The sequence below is a fragment of the Formica exsecta genome, unplaced genomic scaffold, assembly GCF_003651465.1.
Source record: "Formica exsecta isolate Colony F162 unplaced genomic scaffold, ASM365146v1 scaffold2, whole genome shotgun sequence".
Classification (NCBI taxonomy): domain Eukaryota; kingdom Metazoa; phylum Arthropoda; class Insecta; order Hymenoptera; family Formicidae; genus Formica; species Formica exsecta.
The window spans coordinates 4889308-4909727 of record NW_021849297.1 but is presented as its reverse complement, the minus strand read 5'-3'; the positions used below and the strand labels follow the sequence as shown (position 1 = coordinate 4909727).

The window sequence follows — 20420 nt, the reverse complement described above, 5'->3', positions numbered from 1 at the left end:
GTGTAAAATCACATTATTTGGTAACTGATCTGTCAAATATGAATTGATTAACTGTTGAATGGTCTTAACGCGCATAATGGAGCTCTCGGCTTTTATGTATGTTGATATAATGCGACTCGTCGGAAAATGTTTTCGAATCTCAATTATCGGATCCTGGCAAAGTTCCCGTTAATGCATGCGTGTATGTACATATATATGTGTGTATGTACGTATATATATACACATACATACATACACACGTATGATATTGTGTATACGCGCATCTGCAAGCACTGATACGCGTGGTATCGTTCATCCGGAAATTCGCGAATAAATCTAATCTCTATCTGTAATATCATGAATAAAGTTTTTTGAGATATCGAATTTACGTCATGTTGTCTTCTATCAAAGAGATATAATTATTGTTAGTAGACATTGATGGCGATAGAATAGAGACGGTCTTAAAATATCGAGTTAATGCTGGAATAAATGTAATAAAAATAATACATATAAGAACTGTAAATTTTGTATTCACATAAAACGTTCTGATGGCGGCGGACAGTTAAAGAGGAAATGACAAAGGCGTCTTATGAAGAACTGCATCGCGTTGATGGTTACGAATGAAGCAATCTCTGCCACCCGTTGCCGTAAAAATAGCGCTTAACATGCAGTCAGAGCAGGCGAGTAGAGAAACTCAGAAAAAGGGGAAGCATGTTGAGTGGCAAGAGAGTGGAGGAAGGGAAAAAGGAGGAGCACGGGTTCATGAAGAAGGAGAAAAAAATGAGGAACGAGTGTCGTGCGCTCGCTGTCGAGGGGCCACACGACTTTTCATTTCCGAGAAGGGCTGTAAAGATTGCTCGCGTGCAACCCCCCGCACGCGTTGTGTTGCCGGCAAACTCGCAGCCGTATTACCGCCATAATAATAAGGTTAATGCCTTGCAAATTAAGCGGACGCGAAAGACCTTTCGCGTGGTTTTATGCCCATTTTAGTGCCGATGCCTGATCTTTGTCGACGAACCGCAATTATCGCGATAGCGCGTCGAAAACGATCTCGTGGGCTTCAATGAAATTTGTTAGGGTACCCTTGCATCTTTGATTACGTGAGTAGTCATAACGGGCCATTTATATGCGGAGGTAAATGGCGCATGAATTATACACAGTCGAAAATCTCAGATGATATACATATGAAAGAGAAAGAGAGAGACAAAAATGTATATCATAATAATATCGATTGATATTTCGTCTGGAATAATTATGCAAACTTGCGCGTAGAATGCATCTCTTTTTGCATTATTGAGAATTCTTTGAGTCCCATAGCTAATTATAAGATCTAATTGTAAGAGAGAATACTAATTAGATGGAGAAGGACGGTATCAGTAGATCGAGTGAATTAAACAAAGAGAATAGATCGAGAGATCCTTATTTGTTGAGAGTATACCTTGATCTTCGTTAACGGCATCCTATTATAACATCCGATAGGAGACGATGCACTCTTGTTTTAATGAAATTTCGAATTTCCGTGTAATTCACGGAATAATGTGGAAACGTCTTTGCCTCCTTTTCCGCCTTAATGCAATTTCCAAGTTTATATAATTAGTTCGTCGATATAAGGTTTGTTCGTCGGATATTGCCTACGAGAATAAAAACTTGACAAAATATTTACTACAAGTTGCATATTATAGTGTCGCTTTTATTATATTTTTATATCAAATAAAGAAGCCTAAATAATTTAATCTACAAATATCGTCGAGACTTGATATAGAAATCGATCGCTTTATTCGAATGTACTCGTGCAACGAGTATTGCTCGTAAATCACTGACGAGTTTCGTCCCGATGGGGCCTGGACGTGAGAATTTCACTCGTTCTGTACATAAGTAAGAAGACATCCTTCTTTTTATACGTCAATTGACCTTCTATTTAAAAGTCGTCCAATTAAACCGACGATAGATTGCTCGCTTATTCCCTAGAATAAGCTTTATTCGTCCCTTCGAGCGAAATGACAGGCTGTCACGTGGCTATCGCCTGGCATCCGGTACGGTCATTGTCAGGACGTCCACGTCACGTTGATGTTGGCCGCCGATATATGGACATAATGCATGATATCCACAGGGATCTTGACGGACCGTGAGAAACTACGATTAACTGTGGCAGTTTTGATTTAATTGAAGTGGCTAACTGTCTTCTCTAATTCAAATTCGCCATATAAACTGCCACCCTCATGTGGAACATAAAGTATTGTATCGTCAATTCCTATCGCACGTTATTTCCGATCGATTAAGTATGTATTAATCTTCCTCGTTTATTGTTACTTTTATACCTTCCATAAAACTTTCTCATTGTTTATTTGCAAATGTAATAAATAATGGTATATGTGTTTAGCTTTAACGTATATTTGCCGTAATACATTCTCGATATACATACAAATAGATTAACCTGTTGTATTTTCCATTTATTATTTCTCTTACACTGTTTACGAACATGCCAACTGGTTGATCAGTATGCAATGTACATTAAATTATGTCGAATACTTGGTAAATGCATAGAAAGTTCATACATCCGTAAAGGGAGAGAAGTTAAACTTGTGCTCTATATATCCCGAAAGAAATTCAACCGTACATAGTTTACCATGCACACGCGATATACATGCGATGCCAGTTTTTCGACTAGCCGGATACGGATCGCAATTTTCGGAGCACTCGTGCGTGCTTTTTTAAGTCTTTCACGTCAAACGTGAAAGGATATACTTCGAAATTCGGCTCCGCGGCGGCGTAGCCTACTTCGCCGCACAAGTTTGCAACTTTTCGCAGCGCGCTTTGCAAGTCCATTTCCGTTTCCCCGATACCTTTATCCCGGCATCTTTATCCGCATGGGCAAAGCACAAAGCGAAACTAACGCTCGCGCGATAGTGGCGGCGAGTCGATTTCCGCATATACGCGCATGCATCGTCTCTCCGTAAATATCCTCTGATAGGATGTACACGTGATATATGTACGCGTATAACGTTTAATATTACAAATACACAATCGATGCGGCGTCCAGATCGTTCTCACCGCGGTGACCAAAACTTTGCAGCGCCTCGCGCGCGCGCGCGCACGCGTTTACGTCAATATTTCATTAATTATATTGATATCTCGCTACACGGCGAAACGGCGCAATGTATTTTTATTTCGTACATATGACGAAACCAATTTCAACTTTACCGATATCGAGATATAAATGTCCATCGAAATGTATGGAATATATTTTCAAATTTCCCATAAATAATTTATACGAGGAATATCCCTCTTCTTCCCCTCTCAAAAAAAAAAAAAAAACGCGAGAGAGATATTGTGAAGGATTAGCATTGTACGATCACTAGCTGAAGTTTATGCGTGAAGTTGAAAGAGAGAAGGAGGTTTGTACAAATTAGAGGGAGCGGCGACCTAAATAAATGAAGAAGGGTAGTTACCTTTCTCTCTCTCTGTCTTTCTGTGTGTGTGTGTGTGTGTGAGAGAAAGAGAAAGAGAGAGAGAGGCTACTTTCTGAAAGATAAACATCTGTTCTTCACTTCGCGAAGAAATTTCGAGTATCGCAGTCTCGACGGATTTATGACGGGATATTCTGTGCTTATTAAAACGTGCAGAAATATTTGTTCAGAAGATGCTGAAGAATATAAACAATTAGAGGAAGATAATTAATGCTCATTATTAATTGTAAATAACTCTGCCGTATATTTCTTGAGTAAATTTTCTTTCTTGCAGTTTACATTTCCAATTCTTTTTTATTAAGAGATTAGATATTTTGTTGTTTCTATTTTAGTAAATGCTAACGTAGAAAAAATTTTTGAAAAAGTTAAATCGAAAAAAATCTCACAATCTATTATGACAGTCGGAGTGGAAGATGAATGTCCATTATCCGCAGGGATTTGCTCAATCATGATTCACGTCACAGGGAATTCAATAGAAGCTCGAGGCATAGAAACGTTCCGCGATAGACTTTGCCGGTACTGGAAATAAACGAAGAATAAGATCGTTACTTTGCACGGCAAACCCATCACGCGCTGCGGGTGGTAGCTCTGTCTTTCTCTCTCTCCCTCTTTTTTTTTTTCCTTTTCTCTTTTATTTCCTCTCATTGCGCAAAGAGGCCTCAAGTGTAGGGTTTACGGCGAATTTACGACGTGATTTAGGCGCAATATTTGCAACTTTAAAACGGCCAATCCGCAATACTTCGCTGTAGATTATGCCGCAAAACTGTTGCGCATTGAATAGGCTCTTCTATGCCTTAAATTGAGTACATTTCGCGATATTAGAAATGCGAGATTTTCCTACGACAATATCGTGCAAATATTCTCTACAGATTATGCTTAAATAGCATTGAAGTATCTTTGAAAAAATAATATATAAACCTAACATTTTGTTTGTTGAAAACTGGAGCGCAGTCATGATGGTTAAATTAGATTTCGCGGAGAGAGAATAAAGTTGTGTTTATAATGGGAACTATTTTTATAATTTTTTTTTTTTTTTTTTGAGAATGTGCGAGTATTTGTTATTCTGTACTAAAGATTTTTTTTGACGGTATCGTGGATGCAATTATAGACAATCAATTGAAAATTGCGAAGTTAATAATACGAATCAGAACTGGATAAATATTAGTTTCAGCGCGATAATATTTCGCAAGCATACGCAACTATGCAAAGTGATATTTCAAATTCAGTACACTGCTATTTTCTCTCTCCTCTGACGCGTTCTTCATTAGCATCACGAGTGCATAAACCGCATGGCCGAATTAGATTGTCCTTTTCTTTCACTCTCGATGAAGAAAAAGGATAACATCTCTCATATAATGTTTGGTAAATATGGTTCTTTCTAAATACACAGTATCTATAGCATACTAGATACAATTTATTATAATATAGATATGATGTACATTTATGACAAATACGACAAATATTTACAGTTTCACGAGCGATAATGCATGTTATATGAATAGAGTTGGTATTAGCTTTTATTCGTGTTTTTTCCCTGTGTAGCTTTACTTTCGAGAAGCTGATTCTGCAGAGGATTTCGGAGAAATAGCCGCTGAATTTTTTCGCACAGACCTCACGACAACTATCGCTCCGAAATGTAACGTACGGGCCTTAACGTCTCAAAGGGTTTCGCGACAATGGCGTTGTTGCAAGCGTGGCGTCCGTTTTTATTGTATATTATGCAAGCACCGCCGGGCTTTCGCGACCGCGGGATAATGTGACCGCGAAATTGCGAAAACGAGTGCTAGCGTACCACTCGAGATGTGTGCATTAAGAAAGTGCATTGTGATACGATGATGAAATACGAATGAATACAAAAGTCGTGTTAAATTTAACGCTCTGCTTAAGCGTTATCAATTTAAACTATATTCCACTTGTATATTTACATGAGCGCATATACATAATTCAAAACGACTACGGAGGCATAGTTGCATGCGAATGTAGTGTCTATTAACTATGGAAAAGCTCCACTCTTTTGCATCTGCTTGACCGGTGCAACGAATTTGCTTTGACTAAAGTAGAGTTAGAAAACAGATAAAGAGAGAGAGAGAGAGAGAGAGGAGAAATAGATAGAGAAAGGGAGAGAGAGAGAGGGAGATAAAAAATAAATTTTTCTTCTGTACATCGCGTCGAAAAACTACTGAAGCATAGATTCTCTCTGCACTGAATATTTCGTATAAAATAGTTTAAAACGAAAATAGAAGTTTCAGTCTCTCATATTTCACGTAGACACATATCGTTTAAGAGCCACTAAATATACATATAGAGTGTAATCTAAAAAAAGATAACAACTCCCACGCTTTTACATATTGCGCGAGATATTTGTAGAAATATTCTCATACAACATTCTCGTAAACTGAAATAACTTCTCCTCAAAAAGAGAGCAATACCAAAATCTAAAAAAGTATTCGTCTAAATCCACTATCGCGAGTAGGATTTTGACTTTCGTGAATAAGTGGTAGAAAGCGACGCGAGCGAGACGAGCGGGACGAAGGTCGGGTCGTAATATACCCCTTTTTTTTTTTTTTTTTTTTTTTTTTTTGATAGCCGATAGCAATTTGATACGGCGATACCTGCCGGTGCCATTTGAACCGCTTTATGTACCGAGTAAATAAATCCTCTGTCGCGCGCAACGAACGCGCCATCGCCTCCTCTCGCGGTCGCCCGAAACCGACTGATTTCGATTAGGGACCTGGATTGTCCTGCGGATCGTGTGTCCTGGCAAAGTGATCTATTGTTCCAGCGAACTACGGCGCGCCTCTCGGCCGAACTTTCCGGCGTTTCCGTCCGCTCTGCAACAACGATACCGGGGACACACACTTTTATCTTCATTCTTTATCCACTGCGCGTCTCTCCGATTCTCCCCCGTCCACCCCCGCCCTGACGCTCGCCCGTTACTTTTTTCGCGTGGCCTCTGGCAGATAACAAGATGGCAACGGACCGTGACGACGAGTATCTCCCGCCGAGTAGAATTGTCCGGATCTCGTCACGGTACAAGCAGATAGATAGGCAACGGGAGACAGGGAGGAAAGAGAGGAAGAGAAGCACTCCTCTCGTTATCTAGCAACGCCGCTGAGAAGTGGTACCAACAAATACATAATGGAACGTTTCGCTTGTCCCACGCTACCGATGTTTGCGGCAAACTTTTTGTTGTGACCAGCGATGATGTTGGTATGTATCTATGGAATGCATAATGTTTCAAAACTATTATTCTGGCGTTTAATATAAAAAAATTTTTTTGATTTCATTTTAATACGGTATCTCGTCAGTTTGCTTTATATTAAACTAAAAGTTTTATTCTATAAAAAAATATTTGATTTCGCAAAAGATAATTCTGTGGCTATCTATCGTAATAGATAACAAATAATTTCCGATTTAGAATTTTGTCGAGTAGAGACAACTTTTAATATGAAAAATCAAATTAATGTGACGTATATAAATTGCATTTTTTATGCAGTTGTGTGTGTACGGTCACGTATAATTTGTCCAATAATTTTTAATAAATATAAATACATTTTGTGCAATTTATTTGGCGTCGCTTTAAAGCAAGATGTCATAGCAATATAAAGTATGTGAATTTTTAAATCTTTATATTACTATATTTTATTCGGTCACATCGTGTAATTTTAAAACTAAAGGCAACTAAAGATTAAGCGAAAGAACAATTCGCAGTCCCAAATGTGTAATACAGCACACTACGTTATTTCCATTTGAAAGAATTTCCGCATTTGCATCAACGCCCGGCCAGAAAATTATCCGTGCAAATTTCTTTACCTCGATAAATCTCGCGAAAAGCGTTGAAAACTATAAATGTCAGAGCTATGAAGAATTGATACATCTATTTTTATTTCCCGTCTGGATTCCGCGTGAATTCATGGCGTGAGCGATACCCGACAAAAGATATCGTACAAACCGATACCTTTGTTTCGGAGTATATTTCTTGGTACTTTCGTGTTTCGATATAATCATAACTTGACTCTTTATAGTCGTTATTATCTTTATTGCGTTTTATAAAATACGTTTGCCCATATAAAATTATTTATTAAAAAATCGAATTAATATTCGTCATAAAGTCTATATAAATTGTATATATATTGCAATTTTACATATTTGAGTACGCAATTTTTTTTATTCCACAATTTATCAAAACACCAATGTATGCTCCCCGGAAGCATCTCTAGTGATAAGAACAGCAATAAGAGCTTTGATGTGTAAACTCTTGTTGGAATTAATACATTCTCTCCGTGTTTGAGTCTTATCAATTATTAGATGAAATCTGATCTTCAGGATTTAATAATTTAATCGGCCGTAATCGTACGTTCATGATTGCTGAATTATCGCCGTGAGAAATATTATATATCATCGCACAATCGTCTATTTCCATTTAGTAATCACAAAGCGTATGCAATGTGACAGAATTGACATACATTATTGATTCGATACCGCTCCTAATCCTAGTATCGAAGCGCTAATAAGTGTAGGCTCATTAATGTCCACACATTTATCGATGCGACAATCGTACGTACACGCATAAATTACAATCGTGACTCGAACTGCAAACATTTGTCGATCCTGTGGAGAGACCAGAATACCATAATTGGTCATCTTAGATATTTCGTATTTAATAAGATGAAATGTACGTCAAAGTTTCCAAAGAAAGAAAGTTTCGATTTATCAGTTGATCGCCGATTAGATAATATATATATATATTTATCGTAAAATATAATACGATACATACTATTTATTGGCGAACATGAAATATATGAATGTGTATATCTGTGTGATTGTTGAAGATTAACTCGGTGTTCTACGAATGAAATGCAACGTGCCATGAATTATTCAGGGAACCGCGGCAAGCTTGCACGTGCTAATTAACTGACAACCCGCCGTCGCGTGAGGTTACTCTTTCGATGGTGGTACATGTTTGTTTTGCAAATGCGTCAATAAAAGTCGTAAAATACTGTAAATAGCGAGAAAATTTTTAAAAATAATTTCTCGATTTTTTATAAAATATTGTATATATATATATGTATCATGCATCCAACAATTGTTCCTAATTTGAACCAACGATTTATTTTATTCGCATTTAAATAATTTTGCATTATATTGCTTTCACATTACAAAGCTCACAGTTTTACATTTTATCCCGGAGGATTATTAGTAGGATCTTTCGATTAAATACTTTCCCTCGGAGTTGGTTTCTTTAATTAAATTCCCCGCTATATACACGTAATTCTTCTTATTTCCATTCGACCCAATTATTCCCCGACGTCGTGCGCGAACGAGAGCTGTACCGGTTACGAGAGCGGGGCGTTATGTTTCCACTTGCAGTAGAAAAGCCTCGATCAGACTACGAGGCGCCCGACCGGCACGCGAATCGTTGCATGTCCGCACGTGCTAACGAGTGAGAATAGCTACGCATTAGCTCGCGATCAGCTGATGGCAGTCTGTGTCCGTTCGTGTTGCGGATAGCATTATATTGGAAAAAATGTGAGCGGAGCCGGCTTGATCGATAACTTCTCGTGATTCTGCGATTCGCCTCGCGCAGCCGCTCCTACGTCTCTCTTCACTAATTGTACAAACCTGCTTAAATATTGATCACGCGTTTTTTTTTCAATTTGTAGGGCACCGGATAGGACATGGAACACCGGCTATAAAATAAGCACATTGACTGCCGGGCGCGAAGAATAGCTGCCTGGCGTATGATAAGCGTAGCAGTTTATCAATAGCACGTTTACGTAGGATGTTTATCATTCGCCGAAACCATATATTATCATAAAAATGAAATTTTCATATTATGCGCAATTTGCTCTGTGAATTATCCGTAAATTATTTATTAAAATACGATTGGCAATATCGACAATCATGTAAATAGTGGTTTAAATAAATTGTGCAAATATGAAATTTATATTTATACGTGCTTTCTCTTGCAAATATATAGTATATATGTTGTGTTGTAACGAGCGAAATGCTTTTAATAAGGATGTACCATAAAGTTTCAATCAAAATTACTTTGTTTTTACATATATTTTCACATATACTGATTTGCAAAAAAATATATATATATCATTTGGCAGCAGCAAAAATGACTATCACAAATAATAAGTATTACACCTATCATATTATTTGTATGACGTCATTGTTTTGAGTACACAATTAAATATTGCATTTATACGAGAAAAAGAAAATAAAATCATGGTTTTAATTTTCAGACAACTCAGGTTGAAATTCATTATTTTATTTCTTTTATCTCGTATAAATACAATATTCAATTGTATACTTAAAACAATGAAAATGATATATATATATATATAACTATTTTTTAATAATAAAATTTAGTAATAAAATCATTTTTGCTACTATCAAACGATACTTTTTTCCAGATCAGTATATGTGAAAATATATGTGAAAACAAAGTAATTTTAATATATATGTATATATATATGTATATTACAGAGATTCTCTTCGTAAATTCAGCCACTTTATGAAAAGGTTAGGCTTTTTATAAAAGAAACACTTGAATTTACAAAGAACTTGCGACATATGTACATAATGAAACGGTTATATGCCATCATAATTACCGCGAACATTAACGTATCTATGCTATTTTAAATCCGTCGGTGGGTCATCAATATCACTTCAATTGTGCCTTTCTGTATTAACGCAAATAATCTTTTCTACACGATCAATGCGCTAATTCAGCATCAACAATTTCGTGGCTCAATCATTCGTGTACGATTCCCTAACCGAGTTGTCAGTTATACACCATGCGTCGCTGGCTCGCGAAATTGCAACCGAAGCTACTTGCTCAGCCATAACACTCTTTGTATCACGAATATGCGATTTAACTGAGCGATACCCGCGTACACTTACCTGCATGAGCGCACAATGAGTGCTCGATTATCGCGGTAGATTTATATTGACGTCGTCTATGCTTTATTGCGACCAAGAATAGTAGTTGTTCCAACGATTATACTGTGTCGCGCAGAAAGCAGACATTGACTAATATCAATATCAGATTTAAATCGCGAACCTATTAGAACGAGAGAACAATTTTCGATGTAGAATCCCTTTCGGCCATGCAGTAACTTAATGCCATCTATGAAAATCGGGCACGAACTTATGCAATCATCCAATATTTTATGCTAATGTTCATTTCGATTATAATATCATTATTTTGTTTCTTGAAGAAGAATAAAGTAAAACCTATTATACATTGAAAAAAGTATTAAAAGATGTTTGAATCTGTGCAAGTTAGGCAAAAATATTCAAAAAATTTTCAAGTACTATTTATATCATTCGTCTCTGAAATTAGAAGTAATGTTGGTCATCCATTATTGTATCATTATATTGTAAATATATAGATAATGAACCATACACATCATATTCTCCGGGCGACTGTATACGTAAACACTAAGCGAGAAAGAGAGAATGAGAGAGAGAGAGAGAATATGTTAATTATATTTAATCTATATAACTTATGTGTGTACCAGAGTGTACTGGTGTGTGCTTGCAGACCTCCGTTCATGAATGGTTTTCGTACAAATAAGGCATAATTGTTTTACCCTATTGGATATATATTACACATGACCTCTCCCCCTCCCTCCCCTTCTTTCTACCCAAATCACAATTCTGTTTAACAAACACAATTGCGTGACGTGATTAATGCGCTTAGGTACTTATTTGCAACTCCGCATTACTGTATTGCCATTAAAGCTACCATTAATACTCATAATAAAGCATATATATATATATATACATGTATGTGTTTGTCTCTCTCCTCATGACATTTTGCATAAAGCCCGTATTATTTGGACCGCGCGTCCACGAGCTCGTGCGCCCGCGCGCGGATATCTTCCGGGACACCATGGAAAACCGGTTCAAACAAAATCCCCGCATCCGATAAAACCCTCTTTGTTCCTGCAACACGCGCTCGGACCGCGCGCGATACGTGTTAATCACACCGCGCGTCACGCATTTCTCGGCGCCCGATATACAGGGTGAGGTCGCGATTGATGCACGAACACGCGTTCGTCCGCGCGGTAGTTACATTTTAATCATCCATTTGCGAAATCAGGACATTGCTTTTGTGAAAATAAACTTAGGCGATTTAACTGTAAATACAATTGGTTTTACTCGGCACGTGAGAGCGTTTACTATTTCTCCTGTCTCTCTCGCGCGTCGCGTCGACGTAGTTTCAATATTTTTCGAACGAGCGGCGTTCACGTTCCCTAATTGGGTAATCCGTGAACACGCGTGCTACATAAAGTATGCCGGACATTCATTGAACGGTAACATTTAACGCTGCGAAATCACGTGGGCGCGCGGCAAATTTATTATATTTTCTTCGTATAAAGAGAGGGATTAATTTGGCGCGAGCTAATAATTTCGATAAAATTAATTAACTTTTTGATACTATATGAACAGATTAGTAATTAAAATTATCGATATTGCATTTCGTATGTGTGTATGTATATTTATGAAAAATAATGGTTAGAATGTATGTAAAATACAAAGAAATCACGCTTTGTCTATGTCGCATTGTTATATATTTCTTTAAAAGCTTTGTCGGAGTAGGAATATCATCGACGATTAACTCGCAATCAATAACTCGTCAGATGATACCGTTTTTGTTTAAATACGTTATTCGAATTCAGCAGAATACCAGCTGTTTGCCCAGGCCCAATATTGGGTTACTGTTAGCGAATTCCGCGAACCAATCTCTTCTTGCAATCGCGCTACATATCTCCCTGTGGGCGCTTCGATTCGTCGGCGGCAGCAAAGTTGTAAGCTGCATATTTTATCTGTGATAAAGTGCATCGCCGATACTGCTCTTGCTCAGCTCTCTCGTGCAGTTTAGTTCCGTTAAGAACTTCCTCTCGCTGAATCTATGTGTATCTCACGGAAACGGCGATTCGCGCGCGCGATAAAAATATACCATACCTTTTGTGTGCATCATCGATACATCGCGCTTTTTCTTTCTTCGAGAAAGTAACATTGGGAAGGAATGTTGTGTAAATGAAAATCAAATTTATATCTGCTTATATTCACTTTATAGTCACCTATATATCGTAAAGAGAAACAAGAAGAAAAAAAAATTAATTCGAGAATCGATTTTCTTTGCACCGTAATATATAAGTACCGAGTTAAAGTTAATTCATTTAACGACGAGAACATTTGACGTTTCGTTTATGACGAGACGCAAAGAGCTAGAAACTTGGTTCGTTCGCGTACTTCTGGATTAACCAGACGGATTTAGAAATAAATCCGCCAAACGTTTCTCCCCCGTTGGTGAGTCTATTTCCCAGCTGATTTACCAAGACCCACCTCCGATAGCCCCTGCAGGCGGCACTCGTTACAACGTCGTTTTCGAGCCCGGAACGAATTCCCAACTTCGCTACGTGGCTTGTCGTGTTTCGACGTGAAGCAATCCCCGCTCGCCCTCCTCATCCCCCTTTACCTTCCCGCGCTGACCGTTTCGATTTACGCATCGAAATTAAGCCACGCTCGGCTTGCGGTGCTCGTCCGATGCACCGCACTTTTTAAACCCGAACCCGCGCTACTCAACGTCAGTTGCACCGGTAGAAACGACGTTCCACGAAACGAGCGCATTGGTCAGGGGGGTGAGTCCAAGAGAATCTGGAATGGCGGAGGTTGTTACGGGGTAGGATAGACGAGATAGAGTTGGATTGATACCTGATACAAGTCTACCTTGCTCGAGGATTTTTGCGCCAGAGTTGCTCGAGAAAAGAAAGGACGTTTGTGCCACAAAAAGCATAGAACGCGACGGAACGTCTGATTGCTGTCATTTAGCGAGAGAGAAGAGAGAAAGAGAGAGAGAGAAAGATTTCGCTAGCATTCTCTGCTTATAATGTCAGATAAACGAAAAACGATAGCTAAAATGGAACACATTACACAGAAATATTTCATTGGAAAAATTCTGAAATCTCTTTAGCGAGACATACATTTTACGAGATGATTTTTATTTAGAACAGAATTTAGATAATAACTGTACAAAATATCGAGTGTATGTTGCGATAATGTAAAACATTAGCAAATGTAGAAAGGATTTAAGAAAAGCCGCTGTTATCTAAAATTGACCGGGATCATTCCGCCTAGTAACCTCAAAGTTGTAGAAACAACGTTAGATGAAACGAAGTGCATAGTCACGTTGAGGAGTGGTGAGTTTCTAGGACTCCGAACCGGCGAGAGAAGGTTGTTACCGGTAAACGGAATGGGCGAGGCGGATTGAGGTTGATACGCGATATAGCGGGGTTTGCTTTAATATATAGAATTCCCCGCAACCCGTAGAACGGTATCATAACCAGACACAGACCATGCGGAACAATGTGAATAAACTGTGCGGTGTAGTAGGAACATATCGCAGACGTATATCAATTCCGAATGGTGTTCAGCAACACTATAATAAATGAAGACCTATTTGCATATGGTTATTGTTACACAAGATAACGCTATATGCAGAGTCGCGCAGATGTCAGCGGCACATTATCCACGCCTTTCATCAGCAGATTATAATAATTCTATAACGTTCTGCTTGAATCGTGAGAGAGAACTGCGTATTGTCAAAAACAGTATTATCATTCGTAATCCACGTCAAATAATTGTCCGCTTGGAACAAAACGAAAGAACGTTAAGTTTCGTATTTCATATTAAAATTGTTTTATATCCCGGCATATGCATATAAGCCAGGAGTCGACGAGATGTCACAGTAATAGAAGCGACGCACCAAACCTGGATTGATGCGAGAATGACGGATGCCGAGCGGGACGGCTTATCGCCGTGTCTGTCTGTGTTACGTGTGTAATGCATGAGATAGACGGTAGACATGTCGTAAAATGAATAAATGAAATAACAGAGAAACTGTGCCGGCCTCATCACTGTATTTAATAATCAGTAATCTTGATCGGCGCGAACGTATCGCTATATTTTATAAAAGTATCTATCCATTGCTACGTGTAATCATATAACTTTTATACAAATCTCTCTCGCGATGTTATCAAAAAACTTTTCAAAATTCATTAACCGTTTGTACATGTTTTTCCGTAGAAGAGCTGCCGTAACGTAAACGCGAAGACGAGAAGTAGCTGAATTCGCGTAGGTATTGAAATAATGTTTTATACAGTTAAGTGCAGGAAGTAAGATTTGGGTTCAGATTGATGTGGTGGTAAACGGTAGCAGCCGCATGAGCGATTGTGCCGAGTTTTGTTTTGTAGTTTAGCGTCTGTGGGGGTTACAAAACAGTAGAGCAGTAGATGGAATGGAGGAGTAAAAGCGGATTGCAACCGCGGTAGCGCCCAATTTGTTGTAAAGTTTTCACTGAATACATCGACTTGAGAAATCGGATGATATAAATCGCTGGATTGTATATAAGTCTCAGTTAGAGAAACTTAAAATGGATTAATTAATTTTTTATATTGAAAGAAAGATTTAAATAATATTTTATAATTTTTCGTGAATGCCATCTTGTGTCAAATCTTTATGATTGCATATAATGCAATGTAATTTTCATTAATAATAATGTACTATTATTATGATTATTATGTAATATTCATTTATCTCTTAATGTATACTAATTAGAATACATTATACCAGGAGTATATTTTTAACATTCAGTTTTTTATTATTTTAATAATATGTATATGATATGAGTATGTATATGTATGTGTGTATTGATATAATATATATTATTGTTCTCATCTATAATATTGATAAAATAATGCACCTTGTGCGCGGGACACCTGGTACGTCGGTTGCCACGAGTTGCATCGGTATTAAAATTCGCATATGATCCCTCCAAATAAATGCGTAAAGTCAAATGAACGAACGAACAAATGTTCGACTGTGCAGACGATAGGACCAGCGGAAGAGGAGCGGGTCCTTCCGATGGCGGGTGGAGACTCTAGAGGTAGCTTTGACCCGCCAATTCAGCATCACCCATACGGGCACTCAACCGCAAATCGAGTTCCGGCCGTAGGGCGGAATAAAATCGACCCCGTCAACCTCGTCCTGCTCCTCCCTTCGGTAACCGATGCAGCCTTGTGGCCCCGATTCTCGTGTAGGCGAATCTAGTAAGACATTACTCGCGAGGGACGCGTTTGTTCAATGCCCTGGGAGAAGGTGAGAGAGAAAGGAAAACTAAGCATGAGAGAGTGAGGGAGATAGACAGAGAAAGAGAAAATAAAGGAGGAGAGCTCGGGTCGACTTTAACGGGTGTAGCCAAATGGAAACGCTTGGCCGCGGGATAACCAGGCCACGCTCGAATTATGATATCCGTAACGAGCGCGATGGGAGTCGCACGCGCGTATCGCGCGCTAACATTCTTTCCGAATCACGATCGTAAAGTCGTTGTTTCATACGAAAACCGAAGGACGAAGTAACGCGGAGGGCTACAATAATCGCAGTTGTATTTATGCACGTGCATTTAATTGAATTTGAAAAACTGCGCCAAGCAATCTCGCGAACATTCTAAAATTTTTGATAATAGATATAGAGCAAAATGTATGTGTGTGTGTGTGTGTGTGTGTGTGTGTATGTGTGTGTATGTATATATATGGAGCAACAGAAGCAGAATAGCGAATAGCCGTATCCAAGTATTCTCGAGTCGTATCCAGGCTATCCTAAACTCGTGCAACTCGGCATTGTTATTCCTCGAATCTCAGAAAGTCGTACGAGACCCGAAATGTCCTTCGGATACACCCCTCTTTAATGCCCGTGTATGAAGATCCGACCATGCAGACATTCAGTAGGTAGGGTGCGCGTTGCGCGAGTTCGCTTCCGCCGGAGATGATGCGGATGCGTCGTGCCCGCGTCGTTATCATTCTCTACTTTATTACGTGCAGCCTGCATGCGTCGCGTATGCACGTGCCATTCGCTGTTTCTACCCTCTCGGCGCATGCAGGGAACTAATCCACGCCGGCTGATTTATGAACGAGCAGATATACTTGTCCACCCTTACTGCTTGCGAGAGGTAACTTATGAGGGCTATTGTTGCGTATTAAATGTTACGGCAAGAGAGTTTGTACTCAGGAGTTGCATCGGTAAAGGAAGATTGGATTTATTACTTCCCACTTCCTTAACGATACCCGTCTAATTTCTGGTAGCCAGATACCGGATGTAAGCGTTCTTATTAAATATCGCATGATCCTTATACGTTGAAAGGTACGTCTCCATTAGGAGGATTAAAGACAAATATAGCGATGATCCAATTCCACGGTTTTCCCTGATTTAATGTACTTTTTTACCTAACGTTATGTCGGATTGCTGATACTATTTTCGAAATGAATAGCTTTTCGCAAAAAAACAATTTTAGGAAATTATATAACCACAATTACCATTCTGATGGAGAGATAATTTTATACTATTGTATAAAAATTTAAACAATCCCAAAATAGTTCAATATAAAAAGCGCGACATATATTCGGGATATTTCTTTTCGATTTATCTCAAAATACTCTTTACATTTTCACACACAGTTTATGTTTATTAATGCAGTATTCTAACGTTTGCACTTTTCTGCCGACAGTGCCACCCGACATCCTGGACTATGATACCAGCACGGACATGGTGGTGATGGAGGGGCGGAACGTGACCCTGCGTTGCGCCGCGACCGGCTCTCCGGCGCCTAACATCACCTGGCGACGCGAGGACGGTCAGCAAATTCAGCTCGGGAACGGGGAGGAAGGTTGGTTTTAACGAGAGTTGCTCGCGAACGAGCGTAATTTGCAGTCAGGCCAGTGATAAAGCCGGGAAAATTTCGTTGAATTAAGATGGCTCTCCCCCCCCTCTCTCTCTCTCTCTCTCTCTCTTTCTCACTCGCTGTCATCGTCCTCGGATGCTTCGTTACGGTGAGAGCTAATCGAATACGATGAGCGAAAGACGCAGCGTTTGATGCTCTCTCGACGGAGAGTGCAACCAACGATCATTTGCAACGCGGTCTTTTTCGGGGTTGTGCTTTTAACTCCTCCTTTTGAGACGCGCGCGAGTGCGTCTCTAACCACGTACCGAGTATTTTATATGTCATTAGTTAGTAAGTAGATCCTCCGTAGGACGATCATGAAATTTCTGCTCTCCGCATTTGCCCCGCAAAACCGTTGAAAAGAGTTTCTCTTAGTTCTTTATAAACTTTTCCTCCTACGTTTTTACTTTTATTATCAAATATTTCCGTTATAAAGCGCATTAATTTCAATCTTTTTTTATTTATGCGAAACTGTATAACATGTAAGCATACAAAAGGACTTCATGAACGTTTGTAACTTTTACAGTCGACTTATAAAAAGGACATGCGCGACACTTTTTAAAAATATGATTTAATTCGTCTGATAAACGGGTTTGAAAAGTGAGAGAGAACAAGTTTCAAGTATTTACAAAATTCGGATGGGATTTATGGGATGTGAATTATTTTTCATCTCTGACAAAGAGATAAACGGAAGCTTCGAAATACTACTCGGGATACTATTCGAGTACGCAAACTCGAGTAGCCCGAATCGAGTAAATATCCCGTTAACATCCCTAAATGTCGCGGCAAACGCGCCGAAAGCTCGTTTCGTCGCACACGCAGCCGTAAAGGCGCACCGCCTGAAAAAAAGATTTACGCTCGCGGAGGCTACATTCGCGCGGACTGAATTGCATCGCGAATGCATCGCAACTTCAGCATCGCAGTTCCAATGGCGGTATCAAGCTTGGCTAGCGGCTTGGTGGCAGCCGCTTGGGAGCGCAAACACACCGCGTGGCAAGACCAATAGGTTAAAGCTAGGTGATACGTTTGCCGAGACCGAGAAGATCTTCTATATTTGCATTGAAATTGGCAAACATAGTGAGCACACGATACGCGATATACCTGGCGTAAACGCGCGGTCCGTGTGTACGTTATAGGCCCGATAAACAACCGGATCGACTTGAAACCGAACGTTTACGCCATTCATAATTTCGCTTTTACTCTATAATTTTATAAGGTATGTATATAGCGTCGAGAAAGAAGATGCAAGGATGCTACGTGATGGATTAGAAATAGAGAAATGTCCTCGATGGTTCTTTTTCAGAAGAATATTACATGTAAAATTCTTTTCACTGGCTACCGCAAATGTGTCGCATGTATTCGCACATTAAAGAGATTTGACCTCTCTATAATAATCAAATGATATATACTATAATAATATTATGATGAGGATATTATTACATTCTCTGAAACATTATTAAATTATTTGGAACTTCGATGCAGTATATGTAATCTTATCTCAATGGGTTTCGAGCTCGAGCAAGTTAGCTTCATTAGCTTCCGATATCGTATCATATCTGTCATCATGCTTCTTGAATTACATTTTGTATAAGTCTTTTCTTAAGATGCTTGTATGCCTTAAAGATTTTTATTATTTTGGCGTATTGTATTTGCGATGTATTTAATTGCAACGTCTTTTTCAGCGACATTCAATTAATTATCAGAACGCGGTATAAATTTTCTGACTTAGATTTAATTGTGGAGAGAGTAGAGAGGGACATATAGACAGCCTAAACTTTCGGATAAGTAAACTGAATTTGCACCTTGTAATGCAGATGGTCTCCAAACTGTGTTGCCAGAGTTTAACGACTCTCCGCAAATTGTTATTTGAATTTCGAATGCGGGGAGAAAGGATACATACCAACTTCAATCACTTTTGCTCATATTTGTTAATTTATATTTTCAATCAATTATATTACATTAAATGTTCAGGGAATTTTATGTCATATTTATCTTTTATTAAATTTAACTTTATCAAATACGTTTTATGAACAATGAGAATTTAGGAAATATTTCGAATTCAAGAGAATTTAATAGTAGTCAGCAGTATGTTTTATTTATTGTCATCCATTGTGTCAGTGTATTAGTATAATTTAAAATGCTTTATATATATATATAGAGGTTGCATACAAACTAGAGTTTCTGGCAGTCGAGTCCACAGCTGCTGCATTATGCGGTCGTTCGTCAAAGCAGTTTGCACATTTTAGCGTGCGGAAGTGGTCCTTCTTCGCTGGCGATAATGGTTACATTGATAAAATGACAAAAGTTTTCGCGCGTGTATTTCTGTGATGTATGCGATGCGATTCAGTGCCGGCATTATTCTTGCGATAAAATCTCTCGATTTTAAGACGTATAATAATTGTAATAAATTTACATGGAATTTGTATTGTCGAGAATTCACCTAACGTACAGAATCTAAACGCAATTCAATTCGTTCCTAAATTGAAACGTATAAGTGACGGAACTTTGGCAACCAATTTCCGTCGTGTCGCGTGCGATGCCGGTAACGGTATTGACGTCAAAAAAAATTGCACGAATGTACTTCGCGAACTTCGCCGAAATGAACGAACACGTTTAAAAATATGAAATTTCCAATGCAAAGTAAAGAGAAATGCCATCGGTGTTACTTGAGCCACTGATTGAATTATAGAATCGTTTGAGACAGTAATTTATTGTTAGTTATCGGTTCAATTTTTTTTTTTTTTTTTTATGTTTATTATTTTTTAGGAGAAAAGTTTTTTTATAAGAAATTTTAATATTTTTTTGTTCCATGTATGAATTTTAATTAATAAATATTTTTTTCAACTTTTTGTTGCATATAAATCGGGATATTTTTTATATGTACTTGGCATTTTTTTTTTACCTTTGTGAGGCTTTTTTAGTAATTTTAATTTTCAGTCTTAAACTTGAATGATGTTATCGAAAATTAAAAACTAGCAAACGGAAAATATATTACGAGGGCGAAATGATATTTTTTTAATCAAACGTAATTGCGAAGTTTTTCGAAAATTCTACAGTTTTGGTCTGCCAACGCTAATAAAAATATCGACATCAAAGCGGCATCGATCCGGCATCACGCACTTTCCCATGCACCGAGTTGTCTATAGCTATAACTTTATCGAAATTCCTGAAAACCGTAA

General features: G+C 38.5%; 1 protein-coding gene across 3 annotated transcripts in view; it reads left to right on the top strand.

Annotated features, from left to right (window-relative positions):
* LOC115234300 (neurotrimin) overlaps positions 1 to 20420 on the top strand; it is a 161761-nt gene that overhangs the window by 121999 nt on the left and 19342 nt on the right. For all 3 annotated transcript variants that reach the window (XM_029805274.1, XM_029805272.1, XM_029805275.1), the window contains exon 4: positions 17029 to 17187. In XM_029805274.1, the coding sequence (XP_029661134.1) occupies positions 17029 to 17187 (159 nt within the window). The remainder of the gene's footprint in view (positions 1 to 17028; positions 17188 to 20420) is intronic.